The 15,172-nt window shown below is 32.4% G+C and overlaps 1 protein-coding gene across 1 annotated transcript; it reads left to right on the forward strand.

Moving 5' to 3' along the window:
* Window positions 1–61: 61 nt before the first annotated feature.
* Window positions 62–13,992, forward strand: LOC111707310 (alanine aminotransferase 2; the record flags this gene model as incomplete). Its single annotated transcript, XM_023480395.1, has 15 exons — window positions 62–157; window positions 719–820; window positions 1,185–1,281; window positions 1,635–1,713; window positions 2,525–2,616; window positions 2,851–2,942; window positions 3,140–3,234; window positions 4,619–4,706; window positions 5,785–5,865; window positions 6,670–6,766; window positions 6,955–7,041; window positions 7,769–7,871; window positions 8,269–8,356; window positions 11,994–12,142; window positions 13,871–13,992. Coding segments are annotated over 15 exons (1,437 nt in total), but the record flags the coding sequence as incomplete, so codon positions are not given.
* Between the last annotated feature and the right edge of the window lie 1,180 nt (window positions 13,993–15,172).

Below are 15,172 nucleotides of genomic sequence, written 5' to 3' on the forward strand. Positions count from 1 at the left end.
GATAAATAATATTACAAAATGGCAAGTCTAAATATTGAAAATATGAATATTCAATCAATGACCAGCTCTAAATATTGAAAATATGAATCCTCTTCTCAAGAAAATGGAATTTGCTGTAACAGGACCATTAGTTATCAGAGCTATGCAGATTGAAAAGGTATACCAATAATTCTATAATTTAAAAAACTGGAAAAATATTTGGGAAGTTTCATGTTTAAAAAAAGAATTAAATTTATCGCTTTGTTATTTCAGAAACATTTTAATTGTGATAAAATCCAGTTAAGCACTGAAAAATTTAGAAATAGCAGCTGCTGATAAGTGTCAGTATGAATTTTCATATCTCTAATTTGCCAATCCTGAAATGTCTGGTAATCAGATGTTAAATCAAATTATAATAGTTTCATAAATGAAATTATATTTCTTGTTAGTTGTCCAACCTTATCAGCTGTTGGTTCCATAAAGAATCTTAACACTAAACTCAAACTGTAATTTTATAATCCTTATATCTTTGCAACCTGAAGGTGTAAACCTTTCGTATTAAAACTGTTTAGTTTAGCAGAATACTTAGCTTTAGATATCTTAAGTCTTCAAAACAAATAGACGCAAAGGTCCAAATTACAGTTTGAGACTAATTTAATTCAGTCTCGTTTTCAATTTAAAATTAGTTTCTAGTGAGGTTTTCTAACATACTATAGAGGATATATCCAATGTATTCAAGGAACTTGCCTCAGGGGCTGAGAAATCATTTACAAGATTGATAAAGACAAATCTTGGTGATGCTCATGCTATGGGGGACACACCCATCACATTTATTCGACAGGTGAATCATTTTTTTTAATTTGACCATTCAAGAGGATTACAAAATCTCCTACTTCCTTATGCATCTCCACTGTAGCCCAAGACCTGATGGATGAATTGCTTGTCATTAAGTCAATTCGGTAATTTCCTAACCCGTCAATTCAGATTATTAAAGAAAAAATATACATTGTCTTTTTAAAGTAGTATTAATTATTTAAAACTACTTTACAGGGAAGTTAGGTTAATTTTATTGTACCAAGGGATCAAAAAACAACAGGTTAAACTGTATATATCAATTACTGCTTAAGTAGAACTTGTGTCAATTGGGCTTAGAAATCCTAAATGTGATTGTAAAATGGAAAATTCTGATAAAAATTCTGTTTGAGGTGTTGTCTCTGCTAACCTACCCTCCTCTGCTGGAATTTGAAATGTTTCCTGCAGATGCTAAGCAACGTGCTCAGGAAATCTTGGCTAGCTGCAGAGGTAATATCAAATGGTCTGTCAATGTAAGTTTTCCTAAAATCTAATGTTAAAACGCATTTATAAACTTTTGTTATTGTTCTTCTCAAATAACGTGATGGGAAGGAAACATGTAGATTTCCTTTTGTCAAGAGCTTTTCAAAACCTTTGTTGTTAGATCTTTAATTTCTTAAAAGTTAAGAAATCTTCTGAAGAGGAAGAGGGAGCATAAAATCTTCCCTATTTTAAGATAAAATAATTCAGCTTCTGCGACACCAACACCGACAATGAGGAAGCGGTGCCACCTAAATTGTTTCTGCAGGACAATTCTGCTACAGATTTTAAATTCGACAATGTTTAACTGATGTTTATTTGAGGATCAAGTGTGGGTTCGTACAGTGAAGGAACTGGGATTGAGTTGATCCGTAAGCATGTGGCGGATTACATCAATAGCAGGTTATTTCTACAATTTTTACCTTATCCTTGAGAAAGAAGGTGTTTAATTTATCCCAGAGATATTTAGAGAGTTGAAATTTTCCCTGGGTGTTAATTTTAGGACTGTAGTATGGTTTTGGAGAGTAATATAGCCATTCAAAGCCTAAGGGTGTCAGAAATTATTTATTGGCATATTTTTTAAAAACGTCTTATAAACCAGATAAAGTTTAATCTTTGATAAAACTTTAGCCTGTATAATTGCAATTAATTTTTAAAACTTTCTCAAAACAGTATATATTTTCTAAATTCATTAAGTTAAGAGTTTAAGTCAAAATAAGTATTGATAAATATTGCTTTAAATCAAGTAGATATCCTTAAACATAACGATGTAAAACCTTTCAGAAAGTAGGAAAAATCCTTCATACAAGATTTTCCAATCCAAACCAAAATTTTATTTTGAACAAAATATTTAGTATCTGTAAAGAAACATTTTAAGTATAATTTCAGTCTAGTTTTTAATTATTTCAATTTATGTAAATGCTGGTTTAATACAACATTAAACAGCTGATCTGTCAACAGGTGGAGGGATGTCAACCTTGCTAATTAGTAACACCAAAAATCTGGGTTGTACTGAGTGGGTAATTGGGGTAATAGGGAATACTGAGGTACTGCTGATAACTCATTATTACTAAGCTTGGTTAGCTTTTTTTAAATATCTGCTCTTAGCGGAATAACTCTAACTCTATCATTTGAATTTGGTTCCATGTGTAAGTATCAAGGGAACTCAGAAAAGTCAAATTCATATACAACCAATATGATATGATTATTTAAGAGATGGTTATCCTTCTGACTGGGAGGATGTTTTTCTATGTGCTGGGGCAACTGAAGGAATCAGGGTTTGTCTCAAGTTGATAGCTAATTCAGGTGTTAATTCATTTACCTATGTTAAAATCCATGATATTTTATGGTAATGTTATTGGATATTGGTTAATCTATGATCAGCATTTTGTTAATCTATTATCAATCTATGGTTAATCTATGATTGGTTGATAATGTATGGTACATAAGTTTAATCTATGTTTACTCAACAGTTAGCCCTTGTGGTAAGGAAATAATGAACTTGGGCTATTTATGTGTTTTTAACTACTTAGTACCTAGAGAATGGCTCAGTAACCAGAACAGGTGTAATGATACCAATACCACAGTATCCTCTTTACTCTGCCTGTCTGACAGAGCACAACATGGATCAGGTTTAATCTAGTTGAAAATAATGAAAAATTTCTTTTTGTGTTGAATAATTTATAAATAATCTTTATTTTACTATTATTTGTTTATTAATGTTTTGAAAGTCAAAATCTTTTGATGTCTACTAATATAAAAGAAGATATCAAGATGGAAAACACAGAAATACAAAGGTTTTTGATTTTAATATTGCATGTTTTGATAGGTTGGTTATTATCTGGAGGAGACGAATAATTGGTCACTGGACCCTTCAGCTCTTGAAAGAGCGTTTAAGAGTTCTAACAACAGTTTGAATATCAGGTTTAACTAATTATAAAAATTAAACGTTCAACATGTGCAGTGGTATCAAGTGAGCCTCCATGTCAAGACTCATTGTGCTCTCTGAGTTTGCGCATTGTAAATTGGATGGGGTTAAAGATGACATTCAATAGCAAAACTAATATAAATTAGTTCATTTTCTGTACATTAAGGACAATCTTTGACCTCAACAACACACATACTTCTCCAGCTACTTAGCTACTTCTTGATGGATGGCTTCAACGATTTGATCTGAGGCCATGCCTAAGTGAATGAATTTATTAAGTCATTTAATCCATGTATGTTGTTCTAAAAAATCTTGGAGTTAAAAAAGTCAGAATGCCCTCTATGATTTTTCACAGTTCAGATTTACACACTTATCTTGAAACTGCACTTTAGAGTGCATGGTTTGTTAAGTCAAAACTGTGCCCTTCAAGAAAGATTTGTGTGTTGAACCCTGAATTCTCTTTTCCATACTCAAAGTCCTTTGCACAGAGTAACAAAAATTGAAAATAATATATTCTCTAAAAAGCATAGGATATTTTGTACGTTCTTAACCCTATCCCCGCTGGGGTACTTGAAAACCAGGATACGCTGGGGGGGGGTCAATTTGACCCCCCCCCCTCTAAATCCCATGTTTTATGTCCAAATATGACAAATGATACATCATTAGAAAGCTCTTGTGCTCTACTTTTAGAATCTGCAAAAAAATTTGCAAATTTGCGAAAATTGAATTTTTTATCGCAAAATCCAGTTTTATAGTAAAAATGTTTGCAAAAAAAAATTTGTCCAAAAAATTACAAATTATACATTTTTGAAAAGCCCTTGACCATGCCATTTTAAATATGCAAAAATGTTTGCAAAATTTTAAATAACCTGATTTTTAATCAAGAAAAACTAAAAATGTGCAAATTTCCTTTGACAGGTTGTTTGCAAAAAATTTGCAATTTTTTTTTCGCAAAACTTGTGCAATCCGTTTCCTTATGTCATAGGCTTTCCAAAAAGCTAAATTTTATCAAAATCTGACAAGTGAAAGTGGGTCAAAACAAAGATTTAGTTTGCTACAGGCAAAAGCAGTCATTCAGGCAGTGTGCCTGAGGACTCAGGCAGTTAGTATTAAAGCCCGGTTTTAGGCCTAAAGGGGGGGCTTTGGGTATGTAAGAAAAGTCAGAAAATTTCAACAGCCTCAGACCAATACTTTTTGAGTTATGTAAAAAAAACTACAGGGGGGGGGGGCAAATTGCCCCCCCCCCCCAGCGGGAATAGGGTTAATCATTTAATGGAACCAATGCGAATCAGGCATTAAACTCTTTACACATAGGGTCACCTAAAATTACTAAGAGTCTTTCAGAAGAAATTTAAAGTATCTAACATGTGTTTATGGTAGAGCCATTGTTGTGATAAACCCAGGAAATCCTACAGGACAAGTTCTTTCCAGACAAAATATTGAAGACATCATTAGATTTGCACATAAGGTGACAGTAACTTGTCTTATCTGAACACTAGAATATTGCATGAAAATAAAATTTTTAATACCTGAAATTGTAAATTTTTTGTTCACAAAGTAGTTTTGCTTTCCTCTTGCACATGAAAAATTTGTAATTCACAACTTATTACCTTGATATATGATGTTATTAAGCACTATCTACAGGAATTTCAAATTGACACAAAGGCTCTGAGTTTTGCCTTAAACACAAATGTTTGCATCCCTATATCTTTTGCCGCCTGATGGTGCAGTAACAAAAGTCATAATACTTTTGTCATAAATATGTTTTTCATAATACGTTTGTCATAATTACAAAAGTCATAAATTACATTTTTCATAAATACGATTTTCATAGTGTAATAATCATACATAATCATATTTTCATATTATTTCTATTATAATTTTAAATATGTTTACATTATATTTGTAATATTAGATTGGCTATTTGTTCACTGGCTAGAAAATCATCCTGGGATACAAGATGATAGAGTCACCAACTAGATTTCCATTTGATTTTTGGGTAACAATCCTTTTGTTGCAGCTTTTACTGGAACATAACCAGTAGTTTACCTTGTTGTTGTTGTTGTTGAGGTAATACATGAAGTGGTGAGCATTAACAGCTTTGACAGTTTTAGATGCTTCTCAAATCTCATGAGATAATCCATGTTCCATGCAATTTCAGAGAAAAGATAGTTTAGCAGATTTGAGGATTTTCTACTCTCTTAAACATGTCAAAATGGGATAAATTATGACAAATGTATGATTTGTAAACTATAAAAAACGTATTTATGACAGATGGAATTTGTGACTTGTGTCATTTATGACTTTTGTAATGAAAAATGTAATTTATTAATATCGTACTATGACAAATGTATTTATTGAAAACATATTTATGACAAACATATTATGACTGTTGTTACTGCATCCACCTGATGGTTCAAGGGTTTGATATTGCAAACTTAGACTAATTGATCTTCAATTCAAAGTTTGAAATATCAAAAGTCTACATCAGGTTGCAAAGTTATAACAAAATACTACCATAATATCAAGATTAGAATTTTATTTAGAATGGTCTGATGGTGTTTGCAGATGAAGTTTACCAACACAATGTTTACTCAGCAAATTCTAAATTTCACAGCTTTAAAAAGGTAAATTTTGAAGTAATGTAACTGTTAAAAAGGACAAATTAAACTCAATTATACAGAGTAGCATGCCTGATTCAGATTTACAAAAGTATCATCAAACTTTATATCTGAACTAGCCTGTGTAAAAAATTTGAAAGGAAAAAAAATGGTGAAAAAAAGATTTGAAAGAAAAAAACTTCGATTTTTTTTAACTATTACACCCCTGCCACCAATGAGTTTCCACAAAAAAAAATCAGCCCCATCAATCAAACCGTGTTGCCGGCTCTGCGCAAAAAAAAAAACCCAGTTGCAGAGACTGTGGGATTTGTAATGCATGCCGGAACAAAAAAGCAACAGAGGAGATTAAAGAAGGGCTGTTTTAATCGGGTAAAATGCCAGGGATGGAACTGATCAGAGATTTACACATTTCTTCCTTGCAACCTTTTATTTAACCAAGGTCTGTCTAAATGTTCTCAATTATAGACCCGGCTGGACATTGTAGAACTTCATTGTAGAACTTCAGGTGTAAACCAAAGATTTGCTGACACTTCAAACTAAACATATTTATATACCAATGTCTTATTTAACATATAGATAAGAATAAGTAAGTTATCGTGGTTTTCGTATTTTTATAAGTAGGAAATTCTAAAAATGTGCAAGAAAAAAAAATTGTAAATAATTATTTTTCAGAGAGAAAAACCATGGACATTTTGTTTCTAAACCATCCAGAGTATAAGGGTACTGTTGTGCATCAGACAGGCCACTCTGTAAAAGCGGGTCAATCCAAATCTTCTGTTAAACATTTCACTAGGATACTTGGTATTTTAGGTAATGTCTGAGATGGGTCATCCATTTAACATGATTCAGCTGGTCAGCTTTATGTCCTGCAGTAAGGGGTATATGGGGGAGTGTGGTTTAAGAGGAGGCAGGTAGCATTATTATCACTGAAAACAAATTACAATTACAGTTCTCTTCAAAAATAACAAGGAATGGTATTTTTGAAAGCAAGATGATATATAGAGTGCAAATGGCTACTAGGTTACACCTTTAATTAAAGGTCACTCAAATTGTGACAATAAACACCCTTAAGAACCCACATTGGGACTTTTCCAGGGTACTTCGAGATTGTCAATATTAGTGCTGAAGTCAGAAAAATTCTCACAAAGTTCACTTCCTCAATGATGTGCCCAACAATCATAGGTAAATATTTTATGAATGTAATGATGCTTCTTTAAACATACTTGAGTGGTAAAATGTAATTAAATTGATTCTAGTATGCAGTAAAGATGTTTTACAGCATTTAACTTGAATGATTAGACACTTACTCAAAAATAAACTGAATGAACATGTATCGGAAGACTTTTTAATCATATTTGTGATGACCTACTTTCAATTTCTTTCTTAATCCTCTGTTTTGGATATCCCTACTGTATAAAACTTACGTTAGATAACAATTACAGCTAGATACAATGCTATATTAATTGGTCTATTAACCGATTGAATTAAAGGCTTTAAGAGCATTAAAACAAACATGAATTTGATCTTGTTTATATGATCTTATTAAAAAACATATTTTATCACATTTTAGGACTACTGTCATTTTGAACATTAGTCTTAATAAACATTAATCCAAGACCAAAACTTATGTTTGTTCAATCGATCAAAAACGGAAACAAAAACCAGTTTTTCAAAAGTTAAACAGCATATCTTAACTTGACATGCTGATTGGTTGAATTTTAAACTTCTTACTTGGATATCTTGGGTTTAGTAAAACCAGGAGTTTAAGCATTAATCTTGATATCCACCATTCCAAGGTTTTAACTAAGTTGTTGTTTACAGTAGGTATGTTTCTAATAGTGTGGTGAATACACAGTTAAATGACAATTTCGCTACATTGACTCTGAAATCACATAACTACTAACTATAGGTCAGGCTTGCTTGGATATGGTAGTCAACCCTCCAAGACCTGGGGATCCAAGTTACAGCATGTGGAAGACAGAAGTTGATGATTGCTTGGCAAGTCTGAAGAGGTCTGATTCAATTCTATAAACAGTTATCTAAATGGAGGTTACTTATAATTCCATGGGTAACAAAGTCTGAATTGAAAGATTTTCATATTGCTGACAGGAACTTGAAGCATAGTTCTTAGCAACCCACCTTGCAAAGAGATCAATTTCAAACCTTATTCTGATAAAAGAAGATACTTTCATTTGTGAGACTTAACAAGTGTTTTATTTATGTGAGTTTCTTCAATATTTCCAATAAACAAGAAACACGCCAGTCACTTTGAACCACACATTTAAATAAACAGATTAATTTAGACTAAACCTTGGATTTTAGAATGTCAGATAGTATCAGGCATTGTCATCTTGGAATTTAATTTAGAATTGGAATTTAAGTCCCCTTAACATTTATTTTAAATCACAGGAGAGGAGAAATGATAGCAGAGTCCTTTAATAAAATAGAAGGAGTCCACTGCAATCCAGTCCAAGGAGCAATGTATGCTTTTCCTCAGGTAATTAGATAAAAGAAGAACAGCGATGCTTGGTTTTACTATCAGTTTGAATGTGCTCAACTCTAGAACTGAATCATTTAGTATTTTACCAAACCTTCCATCTCTGCTATTTATAACCTGAGAGTAAGTTCTAACCAAAAACATATTCTATAGAACCATACACAATTGTCAATGAGAACTGTAAAACATCAGATTAGGAAAGAGGACTTTTATACTCAAGTTGTGATTTAATGTAGTGCAATGTTCATGTAAGTAAAACTATTAGGTTATTTACACTTCAATATTGTTATAATTCAATCTTCCTGTAACTCAGTGTTCTGATTCTCACTGTGCAGTGTGCATCCCTAACATTTGAACTCACCCAAAGACTTTGCTAAGTAAAGATAGCACATCAGAAAATCTACGCAAAGAACCTGTCAAATCTTTCCCTTGGATGTTTAGAAAAATGAAAATTTCCCTGTATGATAGTTGAAGGACTGCAGTATGGATTTGGTGAATCATATTGACGAACTAAGCCTAGGGGTGTAAGAAATGATATTTTTGCATTTTTTTGAAAACGTCCCATTAGCCTAAAAAAGTTGAATTTTGATAAAACTTTTTGTTCTGGACGATTGCACATATCTATATAAAACTTTCTTAAACCGGCATATGTTTTCTATATTCATTTAGTTCAGAGTTAGAGTTAAAATAAATATTATTAAATATTGCTTTATATTGAGTAGATATCCTTAAACATATCGATGTAAAACCTTTCATAGAGCAGGAAAGATTCTGCAGAAAAAAGTTGCCAAACCAAACAGAATTTTTATTTTGAACAAAAATATTTAGAACTTATATAGAAGCTTTTCTGGGTTGCACTTTACTCTAGTTTTGCATTATTTTCATTTGTGTATAACAGTATAAACGAGGTTCTGGTGATGGTTTAAAACTAAACAGCTGATGATTCATTGGAGGGAGGAATGGCAAAAACACCAATTTGCAATTCCCAAATCTTTTTATGGAAAGTGATGGTAACAGGGTATACAGAGTGCTTCTGGGTACAGGGTACCACAATATACTGCAAAGTACTGGGCTTTACTGGGGTATACTGGGGGGAGGGGGCACAGAAACCAAACAGAATTTTTTATTTTTAATAAAAAAAATATGTAGAGTCAGAAGTACTTCCAAGCATGTTTTCTTTATAGTTTTCCACTATTTTTTATAGATAAAAAAGCTTGTTTAATACTAATCAGCTGGAGGGAGGAATGGCAACCACACCAATTTGTAATCCCCATATCTGCAGGGTACTGTTGGGTACTGCGGGGTACATAAAAATTCTGTTTGGTTTGGCAACTTTTTTTTGCAGAATCTTTCCTACTTTCTAAAAGGTTTTACAGCGGTATGTTTAAAATTCTAATTTGTTGAAAAAAACAAAGTTTAAAAAAACAATTTAATAATTTCTACTGGCAATTCTATATTGATTAACATTGGAAACGCCTCAACACGGAAATGCCTCAAAAAAACAGAATCATAAAACTAATTTAATGTCGTCTTCTCTCAACTTAAAATTAAAAAGACTATATTCTATTGATTTTAACAGCCATTGCCGCAGCGCTCGGCCTCCCAGCCTGTTCTAGCCGTAGCGCACAGCCCCCTAGCCTGTCCTAATCTCAGCGCTCGGCCCCCTTATAGCCATCCTAGCCGCAGCGCTCGGACCCCTTCGTAGCCTGCGGCGCAACCTAACTTACCCTAAATTAATGGTAAAATAATTGTTAAAATTTTTTAATAATGAGAGAAGATGACATTAAATTAATTTTATGAGTCCGTTTTTTTGAGACATTTCCGTGTTAAGGCGTTTCCGTGTTGAGGCGTTTCCATGTCACCGACATAATATTGTCTACAAGTCTATCAATAGGATTTGGGTCCATGTCAATATTTAATCCATGAAAGAGACTGAAACTGCTCTTGGTATGTTTTCTAGAGCTAACTAAATTTTCCAAATCAGAAATATTCTTCAGACTGAGATCTGTTCGGGTCTGAGCATCAGAACTACTTGTCCCAATTTCATTTGGTTCAACCATCTCAGATTCATAGAATTCAACCTCTAGCAACTCAGTTATCAATTTTCTTTGATTCAGTTTTTTAATTGCATTAGTACTGGTTTCATGTTTTTGTTGCATGTAACGTTTTTCTTCATGGAATTGTTGAGAAATTACTTTTAAAATCTGAGTGTTTAAAATGTTTTTCACATACTCTTAGATCTTTACTTGTGATACATTCTTTAACTAAATGAAGGACCTTCAGCCCCAATTGTTTTCTTCTGGGATTAGCTGGAAATCTAAAATGTTAACCTCCTAGTTTTGAATTGCAGCTTGGTATTATACTTCTTGGAGCTGTGATTGGCACTGACGGACCTGAATTGATCAGAATTATTCAAAGAATTTGTATGCTTAAAGCTATGGAGTTTGAAGATGACATAATTAAAAATTAGACAATCTTCTTGTTCTCTGCTTAATAGAGGTATTTTAACATTCATTAAACTATTTAATCTTAACTTGAGTCCAAAAGTCGTCTTTAAATTCCTTATTTTTTTCACCAATGTATTTATTTTTTCCCGCTTTTTTAAAATCCTCCAATACTTAATGCCTCAAAACTTTTTTAATCGTCTTTAAAAGATTTCTAGGTAAAAGGTCGCCCTTTAATTCGCAAATTTAACGAAACTTTCTGTGGTTATTTTTTTTAATTGTGGATATTTTTGAAACAAAATCCCCATAAATCAATTGAAGAATAAGGTTTACACATTAATTTATGCAAACAGAAGACGTCATTTACACAAAATTTATTTACTGTTTATAATATTGGAGATTTCTGCTGTCCTTGCTTCTTCAACGCCTAAAACTCCGTTCCACAGAACCTCATAAAAAATATTTGAAGACATCTGAAAATGTCAAACAAACAATTATTGGCTATGTTTGATACAAAAGAGATGCGTAACTTAACACAAATTCAGCTATAATTCACCAGATGATCCTCATATCCAACAAATGATTAAATAAATTTTAAAATACAAATTAATATCATTAATTTTAGTTAATTTTTAGCCCAAAACATTCACAATTGTGTTAAATATCTAAGGTTTTAATGTCGATCGTTCAACTCTCTAACAACCAAAATAACCAATGACGTCAAAATACAGCTGTACAGGCATACACAATGGTTGGAGAAATTTCCAACGCCTTGTCTTTACAATTAGCAAAGTCTTTGGACTCATCCTGACCCAATTAGCTGTCTTTAGCTGTACAAACTTCATATTTGAATCCTGCTTATACCTCCAACCTGACCCAATTAGCTGTCTTTAGCTGTACAAACTTCATATTTGAATCCTGCTTATACCTCCAACGGCACCCTTATAGACATTTTTCCCTTAAAGTTTGCACTAAATACCAATGAATTTAATTTTGAAAACTAAATATTTTTAATGGCATGGTTTCACTTGCGTCTTGCGCATTATAACTGCAGAAAACATGTAGGAATGAGACCCTTTTAAGCTCAGAGAAATGACAACACAACATCTACCAAATTATTAAGGTTTAAGGGCACAGCCACCTTTGAAATCATTAAAGGATATAGATATCTCTAGCTATAAGTGATAATCTAGGTATTGCTACCGGAGAAGGCTATTGCTGCAGCTCAAGCTAGTGGCCAGGAACCTGATGTTTTCTATGCGTTTAAGCTCTTAGAATCTACTGGTATATGTGTTGTACCTGGATCAGGTTTCGGTCAACTTCCTGGTACATATCATTTCAGGTCAATCATTTAAATTTTCTTCATAATTTATTTTCAACGGATCTAATTATACTCCTCATACTCTGACTTTTGAAAACTTTATATATTTGGCCATCTGATGTCATAAACCTTGTAATTCAAACTTAAAGTTCTGCTATATCAAATAGTCTAAGCTTTAAAAACAACCTATGAAGTAAATAATTTCACCAGTAGTAGCTTGAAAACAACTTATAAAGTAAATAGTTTCACCAGTAGTAGCTTGAAAACAACCTATAAAGTAAATAGTTTCACCAGTAGTAGCTTGAAAACAACCTATAAAGCAAATAGTGTCACCAGCAGTAGCTTGAAAACAACCTATAAAGTAAATAATTTCACCAGTAGTAGCTTGAAAACAACCTATAAAGTAAATAGTTTCACCAGCAGTAGCTTGAAAACAACTTATAAAGTAAATAGTTTCACCAGAAGTAGCTTGAAAACAACTTATAAAGCAAATAGTTTCACCAAAACAACTTATAAAGCAATTAGTTTCACCAGAAGTAGCTTGAAAACAGCTTATAAAGCAAATAGTTTCACCAGCAGTTTCTTGAAAACAACCTATAAAGTAAATAGTTTCACCAGTAGTAGCTTGAAAACAACCTATAAAGGAAATAGTTTCACCAGTAATAGCTTGAAAACAACCTATTAAGCAAATAGTTTCACCAATAGTAGCTTGAAAACAACCTATAAAGCAAATAGTTTCACCAGTAATAGCTTGAAAACAACTTATAAAGTAAATAGTTTCACCAGTAATAGCTTGAAAACAACTTATAAAGCAAATAGTTTCACCAGTAGTAGCTTGAAAACAACCTATAAAGTAAAAAGTTTCACCAGTAGTAGCTTGAAAACAACTTATAAAGCAAATAGTTTCACCAGTAGTAGCTTGAAAACAACTTATAAAGCAAATAGTTTCACCAGTAGTAGCTTGAAAACAACTTATAAAGCAATTAGTTTCACCAGTAGTAGCTTGAAAACAACCTATAAAGTAAATAGTTTCACCAGTAGTAGCTTGAAAACAACCTATAAAGCAAATAGTTTCACCAATAGTAGCTTGAAAACAACTTATAAAGTAAATAGTTTCACTAGTAGTAGCTTGAAAACAACTTAAAAAGTAAATAGTTTCACCAGAAGTAGCTTGAAAACAACCTATAACGTAAATAGTTTCACCAGTAGTAGCTTGAAAACAACTTATAAAGCAAATAGTTTCACCAATAGTAGCTTGAAAACAACCTATAAAGCAAATAGTTTCACCAGTAGTAGCTGGAAAACAACCTTTAACGCAAATAGTTTCACCAGAAGTAGGTTGAAAACAACCTATAAAGTAAATAGTTTCACCAGTAGTAGCTTGAGGAAAACAACCTTTAACGCAAATAGTTTCACCAGAAGTAGGTTGAAAACAACCTATAAAGTAAATAGTTTCACCAGTAGTAGCTTGAAAACAACTTATAAAGCAAATAGTTTCACCAGAAGTAGGTTGAAAACAACCTATAAAAAAAAAATAGTTTCACCAGTAGTAGCTTGAAAACAACCTATAAAGCAAGTAGTTTCACCAATAGTAGCTTGAAAAGAACTTATAAAGTAAATAGTTTCACCAGTAGTAGCTTGAAAAGTAAAAGTAAAATGGGTATAATTGCTATAGTTTAATTTCATTGGACTATTATTTATATTTATTTTTGTTAACTTTGTTCAATGTTGATAAGGAAGATATTTCAGGACTTCAATCCTACCCAGACAGGAGGTGATTCAAGATTTGCTAGCAAGATTTAAAACATTTCATCAAGATTTTATAAAAGAGTTTTCATAAAAACTCAAATCAAAATTTTTAGAGTCTAAATTAAAATTATTGTTCAATTTGGTATTTATTGGTATATTTTTATCATAAATAAAAAAGCTTGTGTGTATTAATAAACCTGATTTTGTAGACAAAATGTGTCATGGGTCTAACCCTTCAGTTTGAATTAAATTTGCTGGAGCAATTTTTACAATTTTGCAGGGTGATTTTTAAAAGCAAAGTACAACAATAACATAATTTTAATATCGTTAATAAGTTATTCCTTGACATTTGATAAAGAATTATTTATCTCCAGCATTGTTAATATTTCTCTGCTATTTTATGGCTAGTGTATTTAAATAAAATATAGTAATATCTTTTAAAGTTTGATTGTTCACACAGGAATGTGTTTTTCTAGGGTTAAAAATTCCAAGTTTATAGTGAGTCGATTTTTACCAAGAAAGTTTAGTTTCCAAGCCAGTATGGAGATAAATATGTATAAATAATGTTGATGAATATTTCTTCTACTCTGAAAGTTGGGAGGGGGGGGACCCCCCCACACACTCCTTCATAACAAGACCACAATGGTCAACATATTTACCGTTAATGTGATTTATGATTTAATATCTATTCCATGTTTACAATTGTATTCAATGATAAGTATTCAATGGGTTCTTCACCAGAATATTATATTGGTTAACCTGACAGGGAGGCAGTGGCATTAATTTCGGTAAAATCTATTTATAAACTTCGCTACAGTGCTTTTTTGTGTATCCAAAAAAAGGATTAAAACGGCTGGGTCCATAGGTTGTGTGAAACCTCACAAGCCAGCAAAGAGGTTAGAATTTGCTCAAAATAATTTCGATTTACGGAAATTTTTCTGTAATTGTTTAATAATTTACGCAAAGAAAATACTCACAGACAAAGCAACAATTAGAAGTTGAAAGTTGAAATGGGAGTGTAGTCACATATTTTTAAAGAATTGACTATATATTTTCAAAGCTTGATTTAAAATTTTCCAAGAATTGATTGTAAAATACTGAATCTCACCCCTTTCCGGTATTTTAGCTGCCACACCCAGGGGCGTACACAGGGATTTGTCTGGGGGTGGGGGGGCTCTAAACCATTTAGTTACTTCTCAAAAGGGCGGAGGGGAATAAGCCCCCTTGGAAACCAAAGGTTTCACTTTTTAAAGGAGTGACCTATCCCCACAAAGCCCCCCCCCCCATCCCGATAAACACAGC

The sequence above is a fragment of the Eurytemora carolleeae genome, unplaced genomic scaffold (assembly GCF_000591075.1).
Source record: "Eurytemora carolleeae unplaced genomic scaffold, Eaff_2.0 scaffold764, whole genome shotgun sequence".
Taxonomy (NCBI): domain Eukaryota; kingdom Metazoa; phylum Arthropoda; class Copepoda; order Calanoida; family Temoridae; genus Eurytemora; species Eurytemora carolleeae.